This window comes from Peromyscus californicus, unplaced genomic scaffold (genome assembly GCF_007827085.1).
Source record: "Peromyscus californicus insignis strain IS unplaced genomic scaffold, ASM782708v3 Scaffold_19__1_contigs__length_69161282, whole genome shotgun sequence".
NCBI classification, from domain to species: Eukaryota; Metazoa; Chordata; class Mammalia; order Rodentia; family Cricetidae; genus Peromyscus; species Peromyscus californicus.
Genome location: NW_026294491.1, coordinates 5,439,493 through 5,461,308, shown reverse-complemented (window position 1 = coordinate 5,461,308; position 21,816 = coordinate 5,439,493). Strand labels below are relative to the sequence as shown.

Genomic DNA, 21,816 nt, shown 5'->3' with positions numbered 1-21,816 from the left:
GGAGTTCAGACAGTCATGAGCCGCCATGTCGATGAGCACTGGGGTTACAGGTGCGAAGAACACTGAGGACTTCCTTCTGAAATGTCTGACTTTTTTCAGGACATATGTGTAAGGGCAATTTATTTTATTTTACTTTTCCCAAGGCAGGGTCTCACTACGCAACTCTGGCTGTCCTGGATCTCACTCTGTAGACCAGGCTGGCCTTGAACTCACAGAGATCCACCTGGCTCTGCCTCCTGAGTGCTGGGATCAAAGGCGTGCACCACCACCGCCTGGCTGGGGCCTTTCTTTAAAAAAAATAAAATAAAATAAAAAAAGGTACCCTATATCTGGAATACCAAGCCACATATCCAAGTTACAGTGGACTAAAGATGTTGACCTTCAATGCATTCTCAACAGAGGCATGGGGCTCCTGCAGGTCTTCAGATTGTTTTAAACCCGGGGAGGATATCATCCACTGTGGTGATATCTAGAGACATCTGTGCTTGTTACGAGTGGGGGAAGGGAGCATGGGTGCCGCTGGCCTCCTGAGGGTGGAGTGGGGGGGGGACTCTGCAGGTGCCTCCTGAGGGTGGAGTGGGGGGGCTCTGCAGTGGCTCCTGAGGGTGGAGTGGGGGGGCTCTGCAGTGGCTCCTGAGGGTGGAGTGGGGGGGCTCTGCAGTGGCTCCTGAGGGTGGAGTGGGGGGGCTCTGTAGTGGCTCCTGAGGGTGGAGTGGGGGGGCTCTGCAGTGGCTCCTGAGGGTGGAGTGGGGGGGGGCTCTGCAGTGGCTCCTGAGGGTGGAGTGGGGGGGGCTCTGTGAGAAAGAGTTATCTGAGATGTCAGCAGTGGCACAGTCGGACACTTGCTCCAGATCTCCCAGAACACTGGTTGTGGGGAAGAAGCCCCGGGCCCTCCCCTCTGGGGTAAGGCTCCTGCAGCCAGGGAGCTAGAGGCAGCTGTAACGGAAAGGGTCATGAGAAACAGGTCTTCAGCCCAGGTAGATAGTTAAGATCTTCCTCGTTGATTAAAAACCAGACACTCTAGCAGTCGGTCGACAAGCCAGAGACGCTGCTGACGTTCCAGTGTGTTCCTCTAGGATTCTCCTGGCCACAGCCAGGCAGAGCGTGTGTGCCGCTCTCAAATCTGAGGACTGGGGTGTCCACTGTCTTTGCCACTCAGCACATTTTAGATCTTGGAGCTTCTGATTAGGAAGATCCAGCTGTTAACTCTTGAAATCCTAAAATGTGCCTGGTCCCAAGCATTCTGGGTAAGGGATCCTCAACTTGATTCATCATTTACCAGTGAGAAAGGGGGTGTACTATACAAATGTCACTGCTTTATTTCCCACCATGCACCTTGTATGACCACCCATGTGTGTGGGGGGCGGCCTCCATCCCACAGATGGCCTCTGTACTGGCTGGTTTTGTGTGTCTACTTGACACAAGCTGGAGTCATCAGAGAGGAAGGAGCCTCAGTTGAGGACACACCTTCAAGAGCTCCAGCTGTAAGGCATTTTCTCAAGTAGTGATCAGTGGGCGGTGCCTTCTCTGGGCTGCTGGTCCTGGGTTCTGTAAGAAAGCAGGCTGGGCAAGCCAGGGGGAAGCAAGCCAGTCAGCAGCACCCCTCCACGGCTTCTGCATCAGCTCCTGCCTCCAGGATCCTGCCATTTGAGTTCCTGTCCTGACTTCCTTCAGTGACAGCATTGTGTAAGTGAAAGCCAAATAAACCCTTTTCCTTCCTTGCTTGCTTTTTGGTCATGGCATTTCATCACAGCAATAGACACCCTGACTAAGACAGCCTCTTAGGTTATGTTCTATTAGGGAGAACGTGGCACTCAACGATCGTTTTGTCTGTGCATTTGTAGACTTGTAGCCGATAGGTGCAGTGGGTGTGTCCACATTAATTTATATAAATTAATATGTTAATTAATTTATATAATCTACACATGTAGATTATAAAGCCCTCCCATCCCCCATTCTTTGCATTATTTGTTAACTGAGTCCTCCTGGTCATTAGACCGTGGAGAAGAGCAAGTCATGAGGATGGAAACACTGACCGCAGGCACTCAGACCTGCTGGTTGTATTCTAGCCTTTTGACAGTCATTGGTATAAATATGTATCAAATAATAAAATACCGAGATTAATTTGCAACTGTCTCCTGTCTTACAAATGATGGTGGACCCGGTCAAGCTGATACACTAGAAAACCAAAATCTCAAGTAAAGTTACTGAAAAGTGGGAAGTTAGACTCAGTTAACAGTAAGGGTGACATAGGCAGATACATACGGTGTATCTGGTAGGCTGAGAGGCCATCAGGTGTTTTTACATTCTTCTGTGTCTACATGTTTGTGTGTGCAGGTGTTCATGCATGAGGAGGCCAGACATGTCATTCCTTAGGCACCACCCACCTTGAAAAAAAATTACTTGCCAGGCGGTGGTGGCGCACGCCTTTAATCCCAGCACTCGGGAGGCAGAGCCAGGCGGATCTCTGTGAGTTCGAGGCCAGCCTGGGCTACCAAGTGAGTTCCAGGAAAGGCGCAAAGCTACACAGAGAAACCCTGTCTCGAAAAACCAAAAAAAAAAAAAAAAAAAAAAAAAGAAAAAAAATTACTTAATGTGTATGGTTCTATGTCTGTGCACTGTTTGTATCCCCAGTGCCTGCACAGATTGCTTGGAACTGGAGTTACAGTTGTGAGTTGCTATGGAGGTGCTGGGAATTGAACCCTGGTCCTCTGCAAAAGCGGCCAGTGTGTTAAATTGCTGCACCATCTCTCTAGGCCCCATGTTTATGAGGCAGGAGGCTCTCGCTGTCCTGAAGTAGACTATGCTGGCTCTGACGGTCTGAGGATTGAACCGGGTGCTTCTGGCTTGCAAGGCAACCCCTCTGCTGACGGAGTCCTCTCCCAGGCCCCCCATCTGGCAAAGTTCCCTCTGTGATCCCATTGCAAAACCCAAACGAGGCCGGGCGGTGGAGGTACACGCCTTTAATTCCAGCACTTGGGAGGCAGAGCCAGGCGGATCTCTGTGAGTTCAAGGCCAGTCTGGTCTACAGAGCAAGATCCAGGACAGGCACCAAAACTACAAAGAGAAACCCTGTCTCAAAAAACAAAAACAAAAAAAAACCCACCAAAACAAACGAGGATACCGAAAGACATTAAGTGTCCCATTTGAGAACCAAACATTGGGATCATTCTTTGTTCATGGATATAGATTGGAAATTAAGAACACACCTCTGTTAGCTGTTTTGGGGGCAACGGCAGCAACCACAGCGCTACCGTTTCCTCTTCCCTTCTATATCCTAAGAAGCTCTGGTTACCATATGAAGTGCATTCACCTGAATTTCTGGGTCAGTTCTCCTTGGTCTAAGCAGGCCCTCTCATAAGCCCAGGAGAGCTGGGTCCAGGTTTGTTAGTCCCCAAAATGGCCTGATTTTTATTTTTATTAATTTAAAAGTTCTGTCTAAGCATGGAGATCAGAAGAAACTTGGGAGTTAGTTCTTTCTACGACATGGGCCCCTAGGATTGAACTCAGGTTGTCGGGCTTGGTGACATGCCACTTGACTTCCTAAGTCATCTTGCTGGTCCAGCTGAATTTACCAGAGCTAACTACCGGCATGCTAGCTGAAGCCATCTCTCATCGTCCAGAGGAAAAGAACGGAGCCTACACCAGTGGTGCATTAGACGGCTGACATTATTTCCAGCTGGCAGCCAGAGACAAAGAGCCCAGCTGAGTGCTTCCTGCACTGTCCTCCCAAGAGAACCATTCCAGCAGGCCCGAGGGCCTGGCCGGGAGAGCCTGCAGCCTTGTAATCCCACCATGCGGCTCACTGTTCGGAAGAGCATTTTCCAGGGCCGTGAAGACAGCAGAGTCAAACAGATGTGCTACGATCCTACGCACATAGGCACACACCCAGCCTTCTCCGGCAACTTTAATTAGAATGTTTAATCAAAAAGCAACTTAAAATTCATTTTAAAAAGTGGTCAGCAGCCGGGCAGTGGTGGCGCATGCCTCTACAGAGCAAGGTCACAGAGAAACCCTGTCTCAACAAAACAAAACAAGTCGGTAAACCTGACAAGGGCCAAACGTCAAGCAGATAACTAGGTAAATCCTGTGGTCTCTTTCCCAGCTTCTCCAATTGTCACTGTAGCAAGGAAGCCACAGAGGACAAGTAACAACCTGTGGGTACTCTCTGATCAAACTTTATTTTTGGACACTAGGATTTGAATATGTATGCATTCATGCATGCTATAAACAATATTTTGATCCTTTCAATCATTTGAAAGTGTGAAAACCATTCACTGAAGACTGTACAAGTGTTTGCTGACCCAGCCCAGGCCACTCTTAGCATGCTGTTCTACTCCCTGTGTGTTACCTCACTTACAGCGAAGATCTGACTACCACACGTCAACTACCAGCTTTATAAAGGGTCTGTCAGAAATGTATGCCAGGCCATGCTGAAACCACCACAATGAAGAGGAACCAACTGAATTTGAAAAATAGGCTTTATTTTAACCAGTGGTATTGTCTGACATCCTATGGCATATGGAACTACAGTCAAGTTCATGAATACAAACAAAACAGCAGTTCCCTCATTCCCTTGTTTTCTGGTAGAGAAACTGGGAGATGGCAGCATTTGGCTATGGATGCCAGGAGCTCTCGGGCCAGCTCCAGTGAGTCCGGGCCCTGGAGCATGGCCTCTTAACACAGCATGGTCACATGTGCAAAGACATCTTCAATAAAGTAATCCGAGCAGAACTCTGTCGGAAATCACTCGCCTTCCTAACCAGACACGACCACCACAATGCATGTTGCTGGGTTGGTGAAGAGCTGAACAGCATACCGAGGTGGCAAAGCCTGGCCAGTCTGCTTCCTTCTGGGCTCCGGATGATTTGGGGTCCTACCCTGCCTGCCTGGAGCATGTGTCCCTGCACTGATAGAGAATGGAGCCACCTTGACCTAAATACAAGACCTGTCACGGCCAACACTGGAATTGGCTTTACATTTTCTTACTACACAAAAGGCTTAAATATATGGGTCCTCATATAGCACAAAGTGCCCAAAATTCAGAAAATTATGCAAACAGTTCTTCACCCCTGAGGATTTCATCTTTATAAAGGTGAAAATACAAAACATTAAAATAATTTGCCCTTTCTCCCCATCAGAAGGAATCACATTCTCTAAGGATTCCTACAACATATAAAATTCCAAGACAAAATTGTTTCTCCCCAAATCAACACCAAGACCGAGAATCAGTCCGTGTCTAGCTGCTGGGAGGACCCTTCTGAGGAGAGGTGCCACTGACCCCCTGGTTTTGTTCTTAACAACTCTATTCTGAGAAAGACAGTGAAAGGAGTCCCGGCCTCACGAGCCTGTGGTCCTCACTGCGGTTCAGCGTTTCTTAGCTGGTTATCGAGTGAGAACATGATTTCCAGAGCTGGGGACATTCTCAGGAGAGGCCTCGTTCCCCCTGAATTGGTGACAGATGGCAAGAGTTCAGGTGCTCTGTCCGTCCTTGCGTCTCCTTGCACCACAGCACCTGGAGGATCAGTTGTGTTCAACACAAAGTAGCGTTGGAGTGAGGAGGCAGTGGTGTGCCCATGGCATCAGCTGAGGCAACATGGACTAGAACTGCCAGAAGTCTTCACATGCCGGCCTGGGCTTCCCGAGGACAGACATGGGCTATGCAGCTCCAAGAGCACGGCATGCAAACACCTGCACTCTGCTAGATGTGAAGAGCACACAGGAAGCGGGTGACGGCGGGAACCTGCGCCTGGCACTGGAGACCTCTGCACTGAGGTGAAGGGTAAGCATAGATACCACTCGCTCCCGGGAGAGGGCGGGCGGGCAGGCGGTGGACACAGACAGACAGACAGACAGACAGACAGACAGACACACACGCAGCCTCCCTGAAGGCTGCCTTGATTCTTCCAGCTCACCACTGGCCACCCAACAGCCCCGTGCACTCGCCTGGCTCAGAACGTCAGCAGCTGCGGTTCTGTAACTATCTAAGCGTCCTTTTCCTTTTAAGGCACAAACAGACTGACACACCTGTCAGGCTCTGAGGACCACTTTAGTTAGTAAGTAAGCCAATCACAGGCTAGGGCCTGGGAGCTAGTCGGTCCTCTTCGGCTGTCTGCATGGCGGGGGGACGGACACGGCCTCTCTGTACCACTGTGGTGTGTGGGAAAGGCGGGGCCAAAGTGTAATTGAGAACAGGGATATTTTAATATTTCTTACTTTGCACTTAATACATCCCTAACAAGATAGCAGTTCCCATCTGCCTGCCCAGACTCTGAGAAAGCAGGCAGAGGCTGCCAAAGAGCATTCACGACTCACGAGGTCACTGCTATCACAGTGACTTCCATCCACAAAGACAGACAGACAGACAGACACACACACACACACGAACACACAAACACTATGTGTATACATGCACCCCCTTCCACCATGAAGGAATCTTTCAACAAGAGGCACTTGAATGATATTTGGAGAGTTCCCATGAAAAGGCCTTCCCCTCACAGTGAAGTGGGATTGACAGAACAGAAACCAGGTGTTCAGGACTCCATTTCTTCTTGGTCAAGGGGCGGTGGCACAAAGCTGATGACTTCATCGTACGTCAAGCCTACAACAGGGAAGGAAGGGCGAGGTGTGAGAATTGAGACCACTGTCTTTGTGGCCAGACACTCCCCCCTATCTGCCTTGCTCATGACCTGCAGCTAGGTTCACGTGAAGAGAACTACCCTGTCCACTCACTGCTCAGGAGTGTGTACAGACCCCAGCTGGCCTCAAACTACCTATGTAACTGTGAACGGCCTTAACCTCGTAACCTACTTCCTGAGTGCTGGGACCACAGTGTGTACACAGTACTAGGTTGCCATTGATGAGCTCTTATTTTCCCAAGGCTTTTGATTAATGAGAATCACCCAGAAAAGAGTTTTAAAAATAAGTTTTTGGGCTGGGCATGTGGTTCAGTGGTAGAACACTTGTGTGCATGTGTGAGGCCTTAGGTCCAATAAGTCTGGCATGCTGGCACACACCTTTCAGCACTTGGGAGGCAGAGGCAGGTGGATCTCTGAGTTTGAGGCCAGCCTGGGCTACGCAGAGAAAAGCCCTGGCTCAAAAACCAAACAAAGAATAAACTGAAATCAAGCTCTTGAGCCCATTCTAGCCCGCCTCTGGACTTACTTTTCCACTCATCTATAAGGAGGTCCCTGCTTTCAAAGGACTGGTCATAGGGGTCAGCCACAGGCTCATCATCAGGGTCATGGTACTGAGCAAAGTAGGCGTGTGCGAGGGCTTGGGCTGCTGTGATCCTCTTATCTGAGTCCAAAACAAGCATCTTTTCCAGCAGGTCCACAGCTGTCACACAGAGGAAAACATGACATTAGTGCCACCATCACGCAAGCTCCTTTCATATCCAAACAAGAGTCCTTTCAGGTGTGTGCTCCTGTGTGTAATCCCTTACCTGTGTGTACATGGATGAACGCAGCTGCTACATTTTAAGAACATTACTGGGCTGGGCAGGTATAAAGCACTTCCCTGATCATTCTAGAGGTCTTGGGTTTCAAACCCAGACCAACAAACAAAACAAAACAAACTAATAAAAGAAAAATTAAGAACAAAAAACTTGGGCTGGGTGGTGGCGCACGCCTTTAATCCCAGCACTTGGGAGGCAGAGGCAGGTGGATCTCTGAGTTCGAGGCCAGCCTGGGCTACATAGCAAGTTCCAGGACAACCAAAGTGAGACCCTGTCTCACCTCCCCCCCCCCAAAAAAAAAACCTTCAAATGAACAAAACAAAACAACATATACTCCCCAGAGCCAGGCTTTGACCAAGCTTTCCCGCAGTGTCAACACCACAGTGACTATTGAATCAAACTAGTGAAATGGAGGCCAATGGCTAAAGCAATCTATGAGGCAGGTTGTTTGACTTTTTTTGCGCTCTTCCTATACTATACAACTTATATTACGGTATATAATGAATAAATATTCATCCAGAACGTCAAACAATTAGCAGATTGAGGGCTTCCCAGAGGGTCGCAGAAGAAAAGATACTCGACAAAGGTATCTGATCCTTAAGACGTCCACTGTGAAAATTTGAAATATATAAATAGCTGTTAAAACAGCAGGGGCACCCATGTCCCATGCAGGGGCATCAGTCAATATCTGACATTTTCCACATATTTCTGTGTTTCTCCTGACCTGTTAAGATTATTGAGATGACACTTTATATCCCAAATATTTCAGCACAAAAACATCGTCCTACATGACCAGAACACTGTCATTAACTCCAAATCTAGTTCGTGGTAAAATGTCTCCAACTGTATCAAAGCTGTCTCCAACAACTCATTTGTTCAAGTCATGACTCATTTATGGGGCTCACTCTCGCTAGCTTTTCTGAAACCCTCTCATCTAGTCCAGGTTGACCTCAGACCTGCTATGTAGTCCAGGATGATCTTGAACTCACGCTCCTGAGCACTGGGATACAGCCAGTCATCACCACAGGCTTCTACTCCTTCTTCGAGCTCTTATGTACCACCCTCTCACTTCCCTCTACTCTTTAGATTTATCTCTGAACTGGAGAGGCAACCTGCTCCACTGCCAGTACAGCTAAAGGTGACTGGCATCTCAAGATCTTCCCCGCTCCCCAAGTGAGTAGTCTGGGGGAACATTTGGCTCCTGGTGAGTATTAGTTACTTTCTTTCTTTTTTTTTTGGTTTTTTCGAGACAGGGTTTCTCTGTGTAGCTTTGTGCCTTTCCTGGAACTCACTTGGTAGCCTAGGCTGGCCTCGAACTCAGAGATCCACCTGCCTCTGCCTCCCCAGTGCTGGGATTAAAGGTGTGCGCCACCACAGCCTGGCTATTAGTTACTTTCAATAATGGTTTTAGCATTACTGATTTTTCTCTCTGAGGAACAGAGCTGTCCACTTCTGTCTGAGAGCGTTCTGCTTGGGTAATGCCACCCTGAACAGCTATCAATGAGACAGAAAGGCTCTCCAAACCCCACAGGTTCTTCCTTTTAATTCTATGTGCACTACAGTGCATGTCTGCTGGCCTCCACAGCAGAGCCATTTCTCCAGCCCAGATGATTTCTTCACAGGAGGGCTACGGGTGCTGAGGAGGAGGAAAGCTTCCTGAAGAGGTGATGATGTCCCTCTGTTTATCACAGTGATCACAGATCTTGCAGCTTGAACTCTAGAGTCAGGCTTTGAGTGTACAGAGGAAACAGGAAATATGCATATGTTGGCTTAGATTCTTGAGTCTACACTTTATTTTTTATTTTATTTCTTTAATTTTTTTTGGTTTTTCAAGACAGGGTTTCTCTATGTAGCTTTGTGCCTTTCCTGGATCTCGCACTGTAGACCAGGCCGGCCTCGAATTCACAGAGATCCGCCTGCCTCTGCCTCCTGAGTGCTGGGATTAAAGGCGTGCGCCACCACCACTCGGAGAGTCTACACTTTAAAGAGGGACTGGGATGTAGATTGCAGAGTGCTTGCCAAGTGTGCACAAGGCTTTTGATTCCAAACCCAACAGTGCATACACTGGGCATGGTGGAGCACAGCTGTAATCCCAGCAGTGCATACACTGGGCATGGTGGAGCACAGCTGTAATCCCAGCAGTGCATACACTGGGCATGGTGGTGCACAGCTGTAATCCCAGCACTGCATACACTGGGCATGGTGGAGCACAGCTGTAATCCCAGCACTGCATACACTGGGCATGGTGGTGCACAGCTGTAATCCCAGCAGTGTATACACTGGGCATGGTGGTGCACAGCTGTAATCCCAGCAGTGTATACACTGGGCATGGTGGAGCACAGCTGTAATCCCAGCACTTGCGGGAGGAAGCTGAGGATCCAGGGACTGACAACAGGGCGGTTAGTATTTATATCGGTGGTGTACGGCCCAGCTAGTCATCGGTCACAGCATGTTCCCTCTGACATCAACACTTGGCAATGGGCTGTGAGGCACGTTTGGATATGAGCAGGCTGTGCTGAGCACCAGATTTCACTCCCCAGCAGTTTGGACTGACTCCTGGTAGCCAGTTCTTTTTAGTGTTTAAATGGGGACACCCATCAGGACATGTGTGACTTCAATCAAAAGCAGAAGACGTCCTTTTGAGGCAGTTAAGAGAGTCAGACAGGGGGCACTGCTCCATCTGAAATGTGGGGTGCTGGGGTGGATGCACTCTCCATCCCCCTAACATCCCAGAGAGCTTAGAGATCACGGAGACCTCACAGACCCCTACCTGAATGATGCAGCTCAAGAACGCCATAGAAGGCCTAGTGAGAGCATGCCAGGGAGGCCACAAACCAACCTAACCCCTCAGTATCCTGCACACTTGAGGCTGGAGTGACGTAGCTTAGGCTGGACTCACTCCTCCAAGAGTGTGGGCACCTCTCCTGCCACAGGACCACAGCAGCCACAGCCACAGTGAGTGTGGCACCTCTCCCGCCACAGCCGCAGCCACAGTGAGTGTGGGCATCTCTCCTGCCACAGCAGCAGCCACAGTGAGTGTGGCACCTCTCCTGCCACAGCCGCAGCCACAGTGAGTGTGGCACCTCTCCTGCCACAGCCGCAGCCACAGTGAGTGTGGCACCTCTCCTGCCACAGCCGCAGCCAGTGAGTGTGGCACCTCTCCTGCCACAGCCGCAGCCACAGTGAGTGTGGCACCTCTCCTGCCACAGCCGCAGCCACAGTGAGTGTGGCACCTCTCCTGCCACAGCCGCAGCCACAGTGAGTGTGGCACCTCTCCTGCCACAGCCGCAGCCACAGTGAGTGTGGCATCTCTCCTGCCACAGCCGCAGCCACAGTGACTGTGGGCATCTCTGCTGCCACAGCCGCAGCCACAGCGAGTGTGGCACCTCTCCTTCCACAGCCGCAGCCACAGTGAGTGTGGCACCTCTCCTGCCACAGTCGCAGCCACAGTGAGTGTGGCATCTCTCCTGCCACAGCCGCAGCCACAGTGAGTGTGGGCATCTCTGCTGCCACAGCCGCAGCCACAGCGAGTGTGGCACCTCTCCTTCCACAGCCGCAGCCACAGCGAGTGTGGCACCTCTCCTTCCACAGCCGCAGCCACAGTGAGTGTGGCACCTCTCCTTCCACAGCCGCAGCCACAGTGAGTGTGGCACCTCTCCTGCCACAGTCGCAGCCACAGTGAGTGTGGGCATCTCTCCTGCCACAGTCGCAGCCACAGTGAGTGTGGCACCTCTCCTGCCACAGGATCACCACAGCCACTCTTCTGCACCGTAGCTATGGATGAAATTCTTGAAAGGGAAGCAGCACCTGCACATCCCAGCTTCTGACCCACTGCCATGGCCAACAGCTCTCCAAAGTCAACAACTAACTCTGGTGCATGGCTTCTGGAACCCACAGAAAGAGATATGACCCACACAGACTAACAAGTGCAGTAAGCTTTAAAAACAGCCCTCCAGGAACATCTGCAAGAATGTACGGAGGCCAGGACACGAGCTGCCTCACCTGTTCACTCCCTTCCTACTGCAGGGCGTCTGTGGTCTGGCCCTTCTGGGTCTACTACTGCCCATGACACTGTTCCAGAGTAAGGAACTAGAGCCTCAGCCAGCAAACTGTCCTGGAACCATCTGAACATGTATTAGCTCCCATCTTTAAGGAATAATAACTGGAGTTTTAGCTAAGGCAAAACACATCTTTTCCAGGCCTTGGCAGAAATACGTTCTTAGCTACCATTGCCACTTCCGTTTGTCAGGGGATCCTAGAGGTAATAGGGGCAGCAAGGAAATGAGCCATCTCAGAAAGTCTGAGATGGCAAATTAACTCTGTAAAGGCAGCTAGTTACGCCCCTGAGGGGCAGAGAGAAGAGGAAAGGGCAGCATCTGTGAGAGTGGGGACAACAGAACCCAGGGCTGGGCACTAAGCGTGCACCTGCACTTCGGCAGTCTGTCCTCAGCTCAGCCCCACCCAGCACCAGGAGCTGGGAGGATCATGGCTTGCTTCTCGGCCTCCTTCCTTCCACCTCATGTCCCCATAATCTCCTACTGTTTTCTGTTCTCTGCTGCGCCTCTCCTTTCCACCACCATCTATACAAGCCCACCGCATGATTTCTTTAAACAGACAGTGACAGCCATATTTATTAAGACCCAAAAGACACCAAAAGAACGAAACTTCAAATCCCCAATCTATGTCACAAAATGAACATGATCAACTCACCCAGGGGGTTGGCGCCAATAAACACATTTGCAAAGTTCATCTTCGGCATCTGGGCTAGGGACTGAATGTAGTTTCTTGCCTGTAAAAACACGGACTTTCAGAATGACTGTTCAGTGGTGTTACTGCTCTCCGAGTGCCAGCAGCCCAGTGGCTGACCTGAGGCCCACCCATCCCAGTGTGGCTCAGCGTCTCATGCCGGACTTACTCCTCCTTTGGAGCCACTGACTGTATTCTTGCCATCTCCCCACAGTTCTGTTTCACATGGGTGAGACTGCCAACCAACTACCCTCTCATTAGTTTTCTGATCACAGGAGCAGAACTTTAAAAACAGAACTGAGATTTCTAAGAAGTGGTCTTTTCCAGGACTGTCTTCCTAATCAGCTAAGTTTGGAAGAGCTGGTACTGTAGCAGAGACCCACTCTAATCTGAAAAGTTATAGAACACACACACACCTGGCTGTAATCCCTTCCTACTTAACCAGGCAGACTGGAAGAAGGAATGGAGCAGAAAGGTAAGAAGAACCATCTCACCCAGAGAAGCCATCCTTCAATTAAAACAAGAAGAGCGTTCAGCGAGGGCTGAAATGCAAACAACGCTACCACGAGAGTTTGTCTGTCTGCTAACCTGACTTCCCAAAACACTGAGGGCACGTCAGAAGTACCCCAGTCACCACTGATGATGAACTGGAGTTAGGTTAAATGGTTATGAACTGGTCAAGAACCTGATTCTGAGTGCTCACATTTATTATGAAAAAAAAAAAAAAAACAACAAAAACACAGCACACACATTAGCGTAAGGTATTTTATAGTGTGTGCTTGCATACAATCCTCTCTTGGTCATTAAAAATGGACAGATAGGAAAGCATGCTAATGCACTCTGCTCCATGCCCCTGCGAAGAAGCTGCAGCGCATCCTAACTGCACACACCTACAAAGACACACAGTGCCTTAAGCACAAGATTCAGAAACCAAACACCCAGGGAACACTGCTTCCTACTCACAAGCCTACACTGTGTCACTGCCTCACAGTCTGCGTGACATTTCGTCCCAAGTGTCACTACTCTGCTAGCACACAGCCAGTCCCTGCCTCGGCAGATCTTGGGGCACACGCAAGCGTTTGGTGACATTAGAAACTGCCGCTTACACACAGACACTGCAATGAGAAGGTGGCCTGAGTTAGACCTCCCTGAACGTGCTACTTGTTCTCACCTCATGGCTGGGCATCCTGTTAATGAGATAAGCAGGGGGCGTCCCCGTCAGACGCATTATCTGCTGAAGCTGGTTAATATCTTAGATGCCTAGTCAAGGGTATTGTTAAACACAGTGCAAAAATCAACTCAAGCTGTGCCTTTGTTTTTAAAGTCAAAAAGCCATCCCCAAACAAAACAACTCTTTCCCACTACCCAAGCCCAAGCCTAAGGCCGCGGGTTAAAACATTTTTTGGAGAATGGCAGGAGCTTTTAGGCATGTAGCCGGTGAGAGGCCATGCAGACATAAAAACTAGCTTTTCCCTAAGTGTCAACTTTAATGTTAAATAGTTCAAGTTCCCTGGAAGCAGACTGCTCCTTGATCCAGGATGCCAGCCAGAGAACTGCTTTTAAGTACCAACAGCCGAAACCTGTTTGCCACAGTGGCAAACACAGAAGACGAGACAACGGTGACTAAACTCTGGAAAACTCAACTATCCAATACATCTACCTGAGGTACAGACTCTCTAGGAGTCACACCCTACAAGTTAAACCACCCGGATGGGTGTGCTGAGCTATGCCAAGTCTCAAAGACACTGGCAATGGTACATTTAAAATGCATGCCACAGCTGGGTGGTGGTGGCGGCACACACCTTTAGTCCCAGCACTTGGGAAGCAGAGGCAGCTGGATCTCTGTGGGCTCAAGCCAGCCTGGTCTACAAAGCAAGTTCCAGGACAGCCAGGGCTACACAGAGAAACCCTGTCTCATAGAAAACAAAAACAAACAAACACACAAACAAAAGCATGCCACACACACAGGCAGGTGAAGGGTACATGAGGAAGCTGATGGCAAAAGCAAAACCGAAGCCACAGGCTGGTGACAGTGTCAGAGCACGCCACGACTATCCCCATGCCTGTAACGAGGGGACATACCAACTTCAAAATGCCATGCTTCTCTGACGGGCACAACTTTACTCACTACAACTGTTGTAGGTTATAGCTTCTAAACTGTAAGAACTCACTGCCAGTTCATCACACTCCCTCTCAAAGTAGAGTGATGACAGTGTTTTAAATCTTACCGTGACTCAGTGAGCTTCCCTTCTACTTCCCTTCTCTTAAGTATCAGGTCTATCCTTCAGCTGAAGTCTCATCTTTAATAAACACCAAACAATTTCGGTCCTTCACGGCTTCCCTGAACTGTGCTTCACGTTAGCTCAAGTATGCCGAACTGTGCTTGACGCCAGATTACTAGATGTCAGATTGTTGATAACGTATCTGCCTTTCCTCTACCTGAGCCAAAAGATGGGCTGGCTCCTTCTACCAGATTCTAGACTTACCTTCAAGCAAAATACACACTAAACAATACTCTGTATGCTACGCGAAAGAACAAACAGTCACAGAGCAAACCAGTCAGGGCAGGATTCAGTTAGGTCTCACCCGTCCAAGTCCTGCCAACTCTCCTTGGGAAAGGCATGCAGAGGACCTGGGTTTCTCTGCTTTTGTGATCAGAACAGTAATCAGAACCCTCCCACGTGAGGGTCAGGAACTTACTTTTAAAGGGAACAGGAGTCAGTTCTTTGTTCTTAGTACTGTGATTTGTTCTTTCCCTCAATCTAGGTGCCAGGACACCACGAGTTCTGTCCCCGGCCTCCATCCTGACTATTTAATCCACCCCTACATTCTGCTACTCAGATCTGTGTGCTTGTCCACGCTGGATGAAGTATCCACAGCATCCTGTTGACTAGTCTTCACTAATGTTTCTTTTTAAAATTTCTAATTTTCCTTACTCAGCTTCTTTCCACCTGTACTTAGGCATTTTGTGCTCCCCATCCTTATGGAGTTCTAGGGAAGAAACCCATGGCCTTGTTGATGTAACTGAGCTACAGCTCAACACTAGTTTTTTTTTTCTTTTTTTAAAATAGTGTCTTACAAATTAGCCCAAGTTGGCCTCAAAGTTGCTATGTAGCTTGGACCAGTTTCAAACTCTTCAACCTTTCTGCCTCTGCCTTTTAAGTGCTGGGGTTACAGGCTTGTACCACCATACTTGGTATCATGTGCTTTTAAGATTCAAAAGTATTGGGTGGTGTCATCAACATTAAATCAACCTTGCCCACATTAAACACGTAGACTATCTTGATCCACTCATGACAATTATGTAGGGAAAACTCCTTTCTCATTACTATACTTAACAGAATATTATTGAGAGGATATTTATTTTGCCCAGGGCTGCACTAGAACTGTTGAAATGTATGATGCGTCCATCTCATGTTAAGATAATGACATCTCATTATTAGGCCACATATCCAGCACTGTTTCTTTTTCTTTTTTTTTTTTTTTTTGGTTTTTCGAGACAGGGTTTCTCTGTGTAGCTTTGCGCCTTTCCTGGATCTCGCGCTGTAGACCAGGCTGGCCTCGAACTCACAGAGATCCGCCTGCCTCTGCCTCCCGAGTGCTGGGATTAAAGGCGTGCACCATCGCCGCCCGGCCCAGCACTGTTTCTTAAACCTACATGATGGGTTAGTGATGGGCACGTATTACCTTTCCCATATGTGTGTTTCAGAACCTACAGCAAGCAGCACATACCTACAGGCAGATGGTGGAGTGGGAGGGATGCAGAGCTGCTGACAGCAGTACCAGGCCGGGAAGGAATGGGCCACCTCAGCACGGTTCTCTACCTAGCCGAGCTCCTTTCCCAAGCCCCACTCTGGCCCACGGTCCTCTTACCAGCCATTCTTTATAACACACTGAAACAAACTCCACAGCCTGTCTTTTCTAAAGACCACCTCCTATCTTTGGATCTCCATTCCCAGGGTCTGCATCTCAAAAGCACCTCTTTGGCTGTGGTCAATACTCCTGACAGTGACTTTCAGAATAATGTGCAAGTGCATGAGTTGATTAGCTCCCATTACCACAACATCTGAGATCAACTGCCTCTGCCCAGTGACTCAAAGCATGACTCAGGCAAGTCACAGCTTCTGGGTTTTCACTTCCTTATCTTAAACAAGTAAATGAAACACAATGAAATGGGCCTAGCACACCCTTTCACACCCCTCGGAACAGAAATTCAAAGTTGTTCTGAGCTCCACAGTCCTTTATGTGCAGCCACACACCACACGCTGGGTCCTGATCTTCTCAGGCGAGGTGAGGGTTTGGTTTTTTTTTTTTTTTTTTAAAGATTTATTTATTTATTATATATACAGTATTCTATCTGCACACCAGAAGTAGTCACCAGATCTCATTAGGTGGTTGTGAACTACTATGTGGCTGCTGGGAATTGAACTCAGGACCTCTGGAAGAGCAGTGAGTGCTCTTAACCTCTGAGCCATCTCTCCAGCCCGAGGGTTTGGGTTTTTTTTTTTTTTTGGTTTTTTTTCGAGACAGGGTTTCTCTGTGTAGCTTTGCGCCTTTTCCTAGAACTCACTTGGTAGCCCAGGCTGGCCTCGAACTCACAGAGATCCGCCTGGCTCTGCCTCCCAAGTGCTGGGATTAAAGGCGTGCGCCACCACCACCCGGCGAGGGTTTGGTTTTGAACAACCAAACCCATGTGCTGGCTGCCTGCCTCCTGCTACCCACCTGGGCAGAGGGTCCTTGTATTGGGAAGTGGTGGGAGGAGGCCTGAGGAGGGCGGGGCTTGGCTCCTCAGTTTACTTCCCTAAGGGGGGGGCTTTCCTAGCCTCCTCAAAGTTTCTGACCTCAGAAAGTGACCAACAGTTAGAAACAGAGTCACCTTCTTAGGCCTCCATGGAGAAAGCTTGAGTTCTAAGTGGCCCCCTTATGGTGTCACTGTATTGGCCAAGGTCCCTGGAGGAGCTCAGAGCCATCTGCAGATAGTCAGGAGTGGAGCAAGTTGCTCTGTGTGGTCTGAGGGTGGGGACAGGAGCCCCATGGGAGGACACCCTACATAGGCCGTGTCCCCCGCCCCCCGACAGAAGTAAAGAGCAGGTAACCCTTCAGAGATGAAGTCAGACTAGCACATGCTCAGTGCTCACAGAGTAGACTCAGCAGGAAGTGAGAAGAGCTCTTGAGAGTGTGGGCAACTTCAGAGAAGTCAGGGCTCAGGAGCGACACACACATTTCCCATTAATCTCTTGGAATGAACTGGAATCTCAGCTCTCAGTTTTATTAGCATACAATTGCCCCGAAGGGGTTCCCATGATTTTAAGTCCACACCCAGATAAAGATAGAATAGAACACACTCATGCATGCAAGCAGGCACATGCAGGCTCACATGTGTGCATACACACGTACACACATATACTTCAGAAGTCAGCACACAGACCACACACGCTTACAAACATTCAAAGGTCAAAGTGCAGAGTGATGGAAGGCAAGTGGCAGAGGATCCCCGAGAGGGCAGGAATTACAATCAAGGCATTAACTCACAGACTCTGAGGAGATTTTCTTCAGAAGCTCAGCCCCTGGGGTTCCAACGAGTCTTAAAATGAGCTTCAACTGATCAATATCTAATGATGGACTATAAAGGAAAATGTCGGGACAAAATAAAAGTGGAAAAACAATAATGAACAAAATAAAACAGAACAAACAAACAAAACATTCCAACAACAAAAATTAAAACCCCCAAACAAGGCCAACATGGTGAAAGATCCTAGGTGGAAGGCTTCTGCCGGGCTGCACTTCCAGGACACGCTCCTCCTGTACAAAGGTTCAAAGTGCCGCCACACACACATCTGTCAACATCACACAGCAGAAGTAAAGCACAGTGGTTGGGTCTGAGACAGCAGAGAAAAACACACAAGCTGCGCCACTCGACCATGGGCCCAGCCTCCACCTCACCTCCACCTTGGCACCAGGAGCCAGTTGAGCAGAGGGTGCTGGCAAGCAGAGGACCGCAGGAGGAACAGCAGTGGAGCACACAGCTATGCAGTCTATTTGTGACTATTCCCCTAAGGCTTGACCTAATGAGTTTGCAATCTGACCGTTGGGAGGCCTGCTCTGATCCCAAAGCCTGCAGAGTGCCCTCTGGAGACCTCCCCCACCCCTCTATAAGGCAGAGCATGAGGGACAGCCAGCCGGCAGAGGGCACACCGTGGCTTCTGTCAAGAGTGGCGCAATAAATTTGAGTACACCAGGCTTCAACCTTAAGAATGCAAAGGTTTAGCAAACTTCACACACTAAATGCTTTAAGCATAAAGGCAAAGGGCCCAGGATATTCATTCTGGCATCCAGCACCTTGCTGTCTACTCAGAATAAATAAGCATGTGTCCACCAGAAGATCAAACACTCCCCTTGCTCACTGGCCTTTAATATTTTCTGTGAACATCTAAACAGCTTATTCAGACTTATGCTGATGATTAGAAGGAAGAAGCCACCTGACCCCACCAGGCTCTGCAGGACTGGACCCTTTCTCCACTAACACTCTAAAATCCCCTCCCAACCTCCCGATACTCTACCTAAGAACATCCTTATTCCTTCTGAGCACTGTGTTTGATGACATCATGGCGTGCATCTGGGAATTGTCTGTGAGCTTGGGCCTTGTCTCTCCACCAAGTCCACAGACAGACAAGGTCAGCAGTGTATGGCATCTCTCCCCAGTTACTTTCTTGGGCCTTGTCCCTCCACCAAGTCCACAGACAGACAAGGCCAGGAGTGTATGGCATCTCTCCCCAGTTACTTTCTTGGGTGGGAAGCAGCTCGTTTATTTTGCAGCCTATTCAGCCCAGACTGGCTTTGAACTCAGGATCCTTCTGCTTTTTCCTCTCAAGTGTTGGGATGACAGATGTATGCCCATCATCCATATTCTACCCCTAATTTCTAGATTATCATCTGGTACATAAAAGGTACACACAACACTTATGATGCAGATAGGATAGCATTACTTACTAATGAGAACAGCTCTGCAAACCACAGTTGCCTAGTCATAGGAATTGCCTATGCAATTAGACAGCAGCTTGACTTAGAAAAAAACAAAAACAAAAACAAAACAAAACAACCCTCTTTAAACAGGAGAAAATTCTAGAAAGGTGACAGCAAGGCACAGCCTGCTGCCTGTTTTATACATGAAGTTTTCCTGAATCTAGCAAGGCTGTGTGTTTGTTGTTTACACACTGGTTACAGCCACTCCCACAGCTCCCAGGTCACAAGGCCTGCAACAGTTGCCAATCTGGCCCTTTAAGAGAAAAATGAACCAACAGACCCAGCAACTGCATCTTACAGAAAACTGAGGCAAACGAGAAGCAGGTCCACCCACATAAGACATTTCTGAAGTTAGACGGTTAAAACCCAACAAAACCAGCCACTGCAAACGGTCAACATGGGGCGCTCTAAGTGAAGCTTCAAGCTGGTTCCTCTGGGTGGGGCCGGAGGGAGGGTGAGATGGACACCGACTCACTCCTGGAGACAAGAGGGTCTTCTTGCAGATAGAAAGTCACTCCATTTACATGAATCTAGCTCCATTCACATTTCTATTCTCCAGGAACATGGGATTTGAGTAGCTACAGCAAGATGAAGTGTGTCACAGCAGGAACTACTCTTTCAACTCCCTGACAGGGTTTTACAATGTATGCCTCAGAACTCCATAAAGTGACTGACTGAGTCTCCTAACCAGCTGCATTTCCTGATGTCTTGAAGAAAGGCCAGCTTCATATTCCCTTTGGGGAAGGTGGAGTCTGGGTTGTTTCCTAGCTGCCCTGAAGAACATGCAGCCTTTCTGATAATGGAGCTCACTCCCCAACAGGCAGACTGCTTCACACCTTCTCTCTTGTCTGCAGGTGTGAGCACTCTCAGGGTGAAAACCTGGAGTGACTCCTCAGCTTCACACTCATGCCCCCTGTGATCTGCCACCAAGCCATCTCTGCTCATCTACACGACTGTTCTAGAACAGGCTCCATGCTTCAATCACAGCCAGTGTTCCAGGGACTTCTAGGCCTCTTTATGCGCGTCAGAAAGGACAGTCTCCACTCTCCTTTCCCTCCTGCAAACAGGAAGTCTTTCTGGGCATGCTTTTTTTGAGACTGGCCTCAAACTCACTATGTGTCTGAGGTGACCTGGAATTCCTGAGTTTTCTCCCTCCACTGCCAGGAACTGGGGTTACTGGCATGTGCACAGCAATTTAATTATCTGGAGTTCTAATTCATGCTTGACTTTTCTCCCCAGTAATTTATTTAGACCTCTATTACCCACTCCACCTTGTTTTTCCACCAGAGGAAGATTCCTTCCAGTCAGCACCACCACTCCTTGTCAGCTCAGCCTGACCACTCTGGTTGGGAGGGCAAGGTGGTACCATCTCCCTCTCCAGCACCTTGCCTGGCACACCCAGCCTGACAAACACTGGTGACCTGGAGACTTGCTGTAATATGCTTTTCTTTTCTTTTTTGTTGCTGGTTTTTCAAGATAGGGTTTCTCTGTGTAGCCCTGGCTCTCCTGGAACTCACTCTGTAGACCAGACTGGCCTCAAACTCAGAGATCTGCCTGCCTCTGCCTCCCAAGTGCTGGGATTAAAGGTGTGTGCCATCACTGCCTGATTCTCCAAACCCAGAACAACACATTCTATGCAAAGTTTACACACACACACACACACACACACACACACACACACACACACACTCACACTCACACAAAAGTAAAGAAGATAGCTGCTTTTAGTGTCTGAAGTGTTTACCCTAATGAAGTATATGAACACAGCGCTGCGCCAGTGTGGAGGGCTGTGGATGGAGTTGCTGTTGCACAACCTGGGAGTTGAAGGTAGTAAATATACTAGAAAAGAGAAACCGCCTTAGTAGCTGAAAGATGTGACACGAAGAAGAGCAAAGCATGCAGCGCCACCACCACCAGATCTGTAAATCCTAACACTCGCTACCGCAGAGCTGCCAACCAGCCACACAACGCAGCACAATGGAACTGCTGCAGCCCCCATTTCCGCGGTGGGCTGTCCCTCACAATTGTGCAGCCCTTCTTCCTATACAGAAGGTATGTTCCAAATGTGTTTCAATTAGCATGACAATACCAAACTATAACTCATAAATTACCTGAGTCTTTCTACAAAAATAAGAAGGAAAAGACAATTTAGGCCCAAGGTTACTTTTGAGATCAAGTTCTCTGTAATAGATGCCAAAGGCAGAATGTTTAAACAGGTAAGGGAAAAGGATAATGGATAACTAGATAATTAATGTAACTCAGGCTGATCTCAAATTCACAGAAATCCCCTTGCCTCAGCCTCCCAAGTGCTGGGATCACAGGTGTGTACTCTCATGCCTGGCTGAACAAGACTCTGGGAGGGAAGGAAGTCCTTCTAATGACAAGACAGGACAGGCTTCAATGGAAGCCAGCCTGCTGCCTTCTCTTCTGGACTGTGTGTGGACACAGTCATCGTCACTGGCACATACAAATATTTCCTAAGTTTTATTTGACAAACATGGGACATCTACTCTGTCCTAAGAAAATACATTTTCAAGGACAAAGGGCAAATAATAATCCCATAAATACTTCTCTCTCACACCATTTCCGAA

At 48.8% G+C, this 21,816-nt stretch overlaps 1 protein-coding gene across 3 annotated transcripts in view; it reads right to left on the bottom strand.

Moving 5' to 3' along the window:
- Window positions 1-4,463: 4,463 nt before the first annotated feature.
- The window catches only part of Mapk14 (mitogen-activated protein kinase 14), a 64,669-nt gene continuing 47,316 nt past the window's right edge, over window positions 4,464-21,816 (bottom strand). The window contains exons 9-12 of one of the 3 annotated variants that reach the window (XM_052744431.1): window positions 13,374-13,453; window positions 12,167-12,245; window positions 7,165-7,338; window positions 4,464-6,601 (exon numbers count right to left, since the gene is read on the bottom strand). In XM_052744431.1, the coding sequence (XP_052600391.1) occupies window positions 6,534-6,601; window positions 7,165-7,338; window positions 12,167-12,245; window positions 13,374-13,453 (401 nt within the window). In that variant the 3' untranslated portion in view covers window positions 4,464-6,533. Of the gene's footprint in view, window positions 6,602-7,164; window positions 7,339-12,166; window positions 12,246-13,373; window positions 13,454-17,734; window positions 17,815-21,816 lie in introns of those variants that run through there. The other 2 variants (XM_052744430.1, XM_052744432.1) reach the window with 2 other exon arrangements.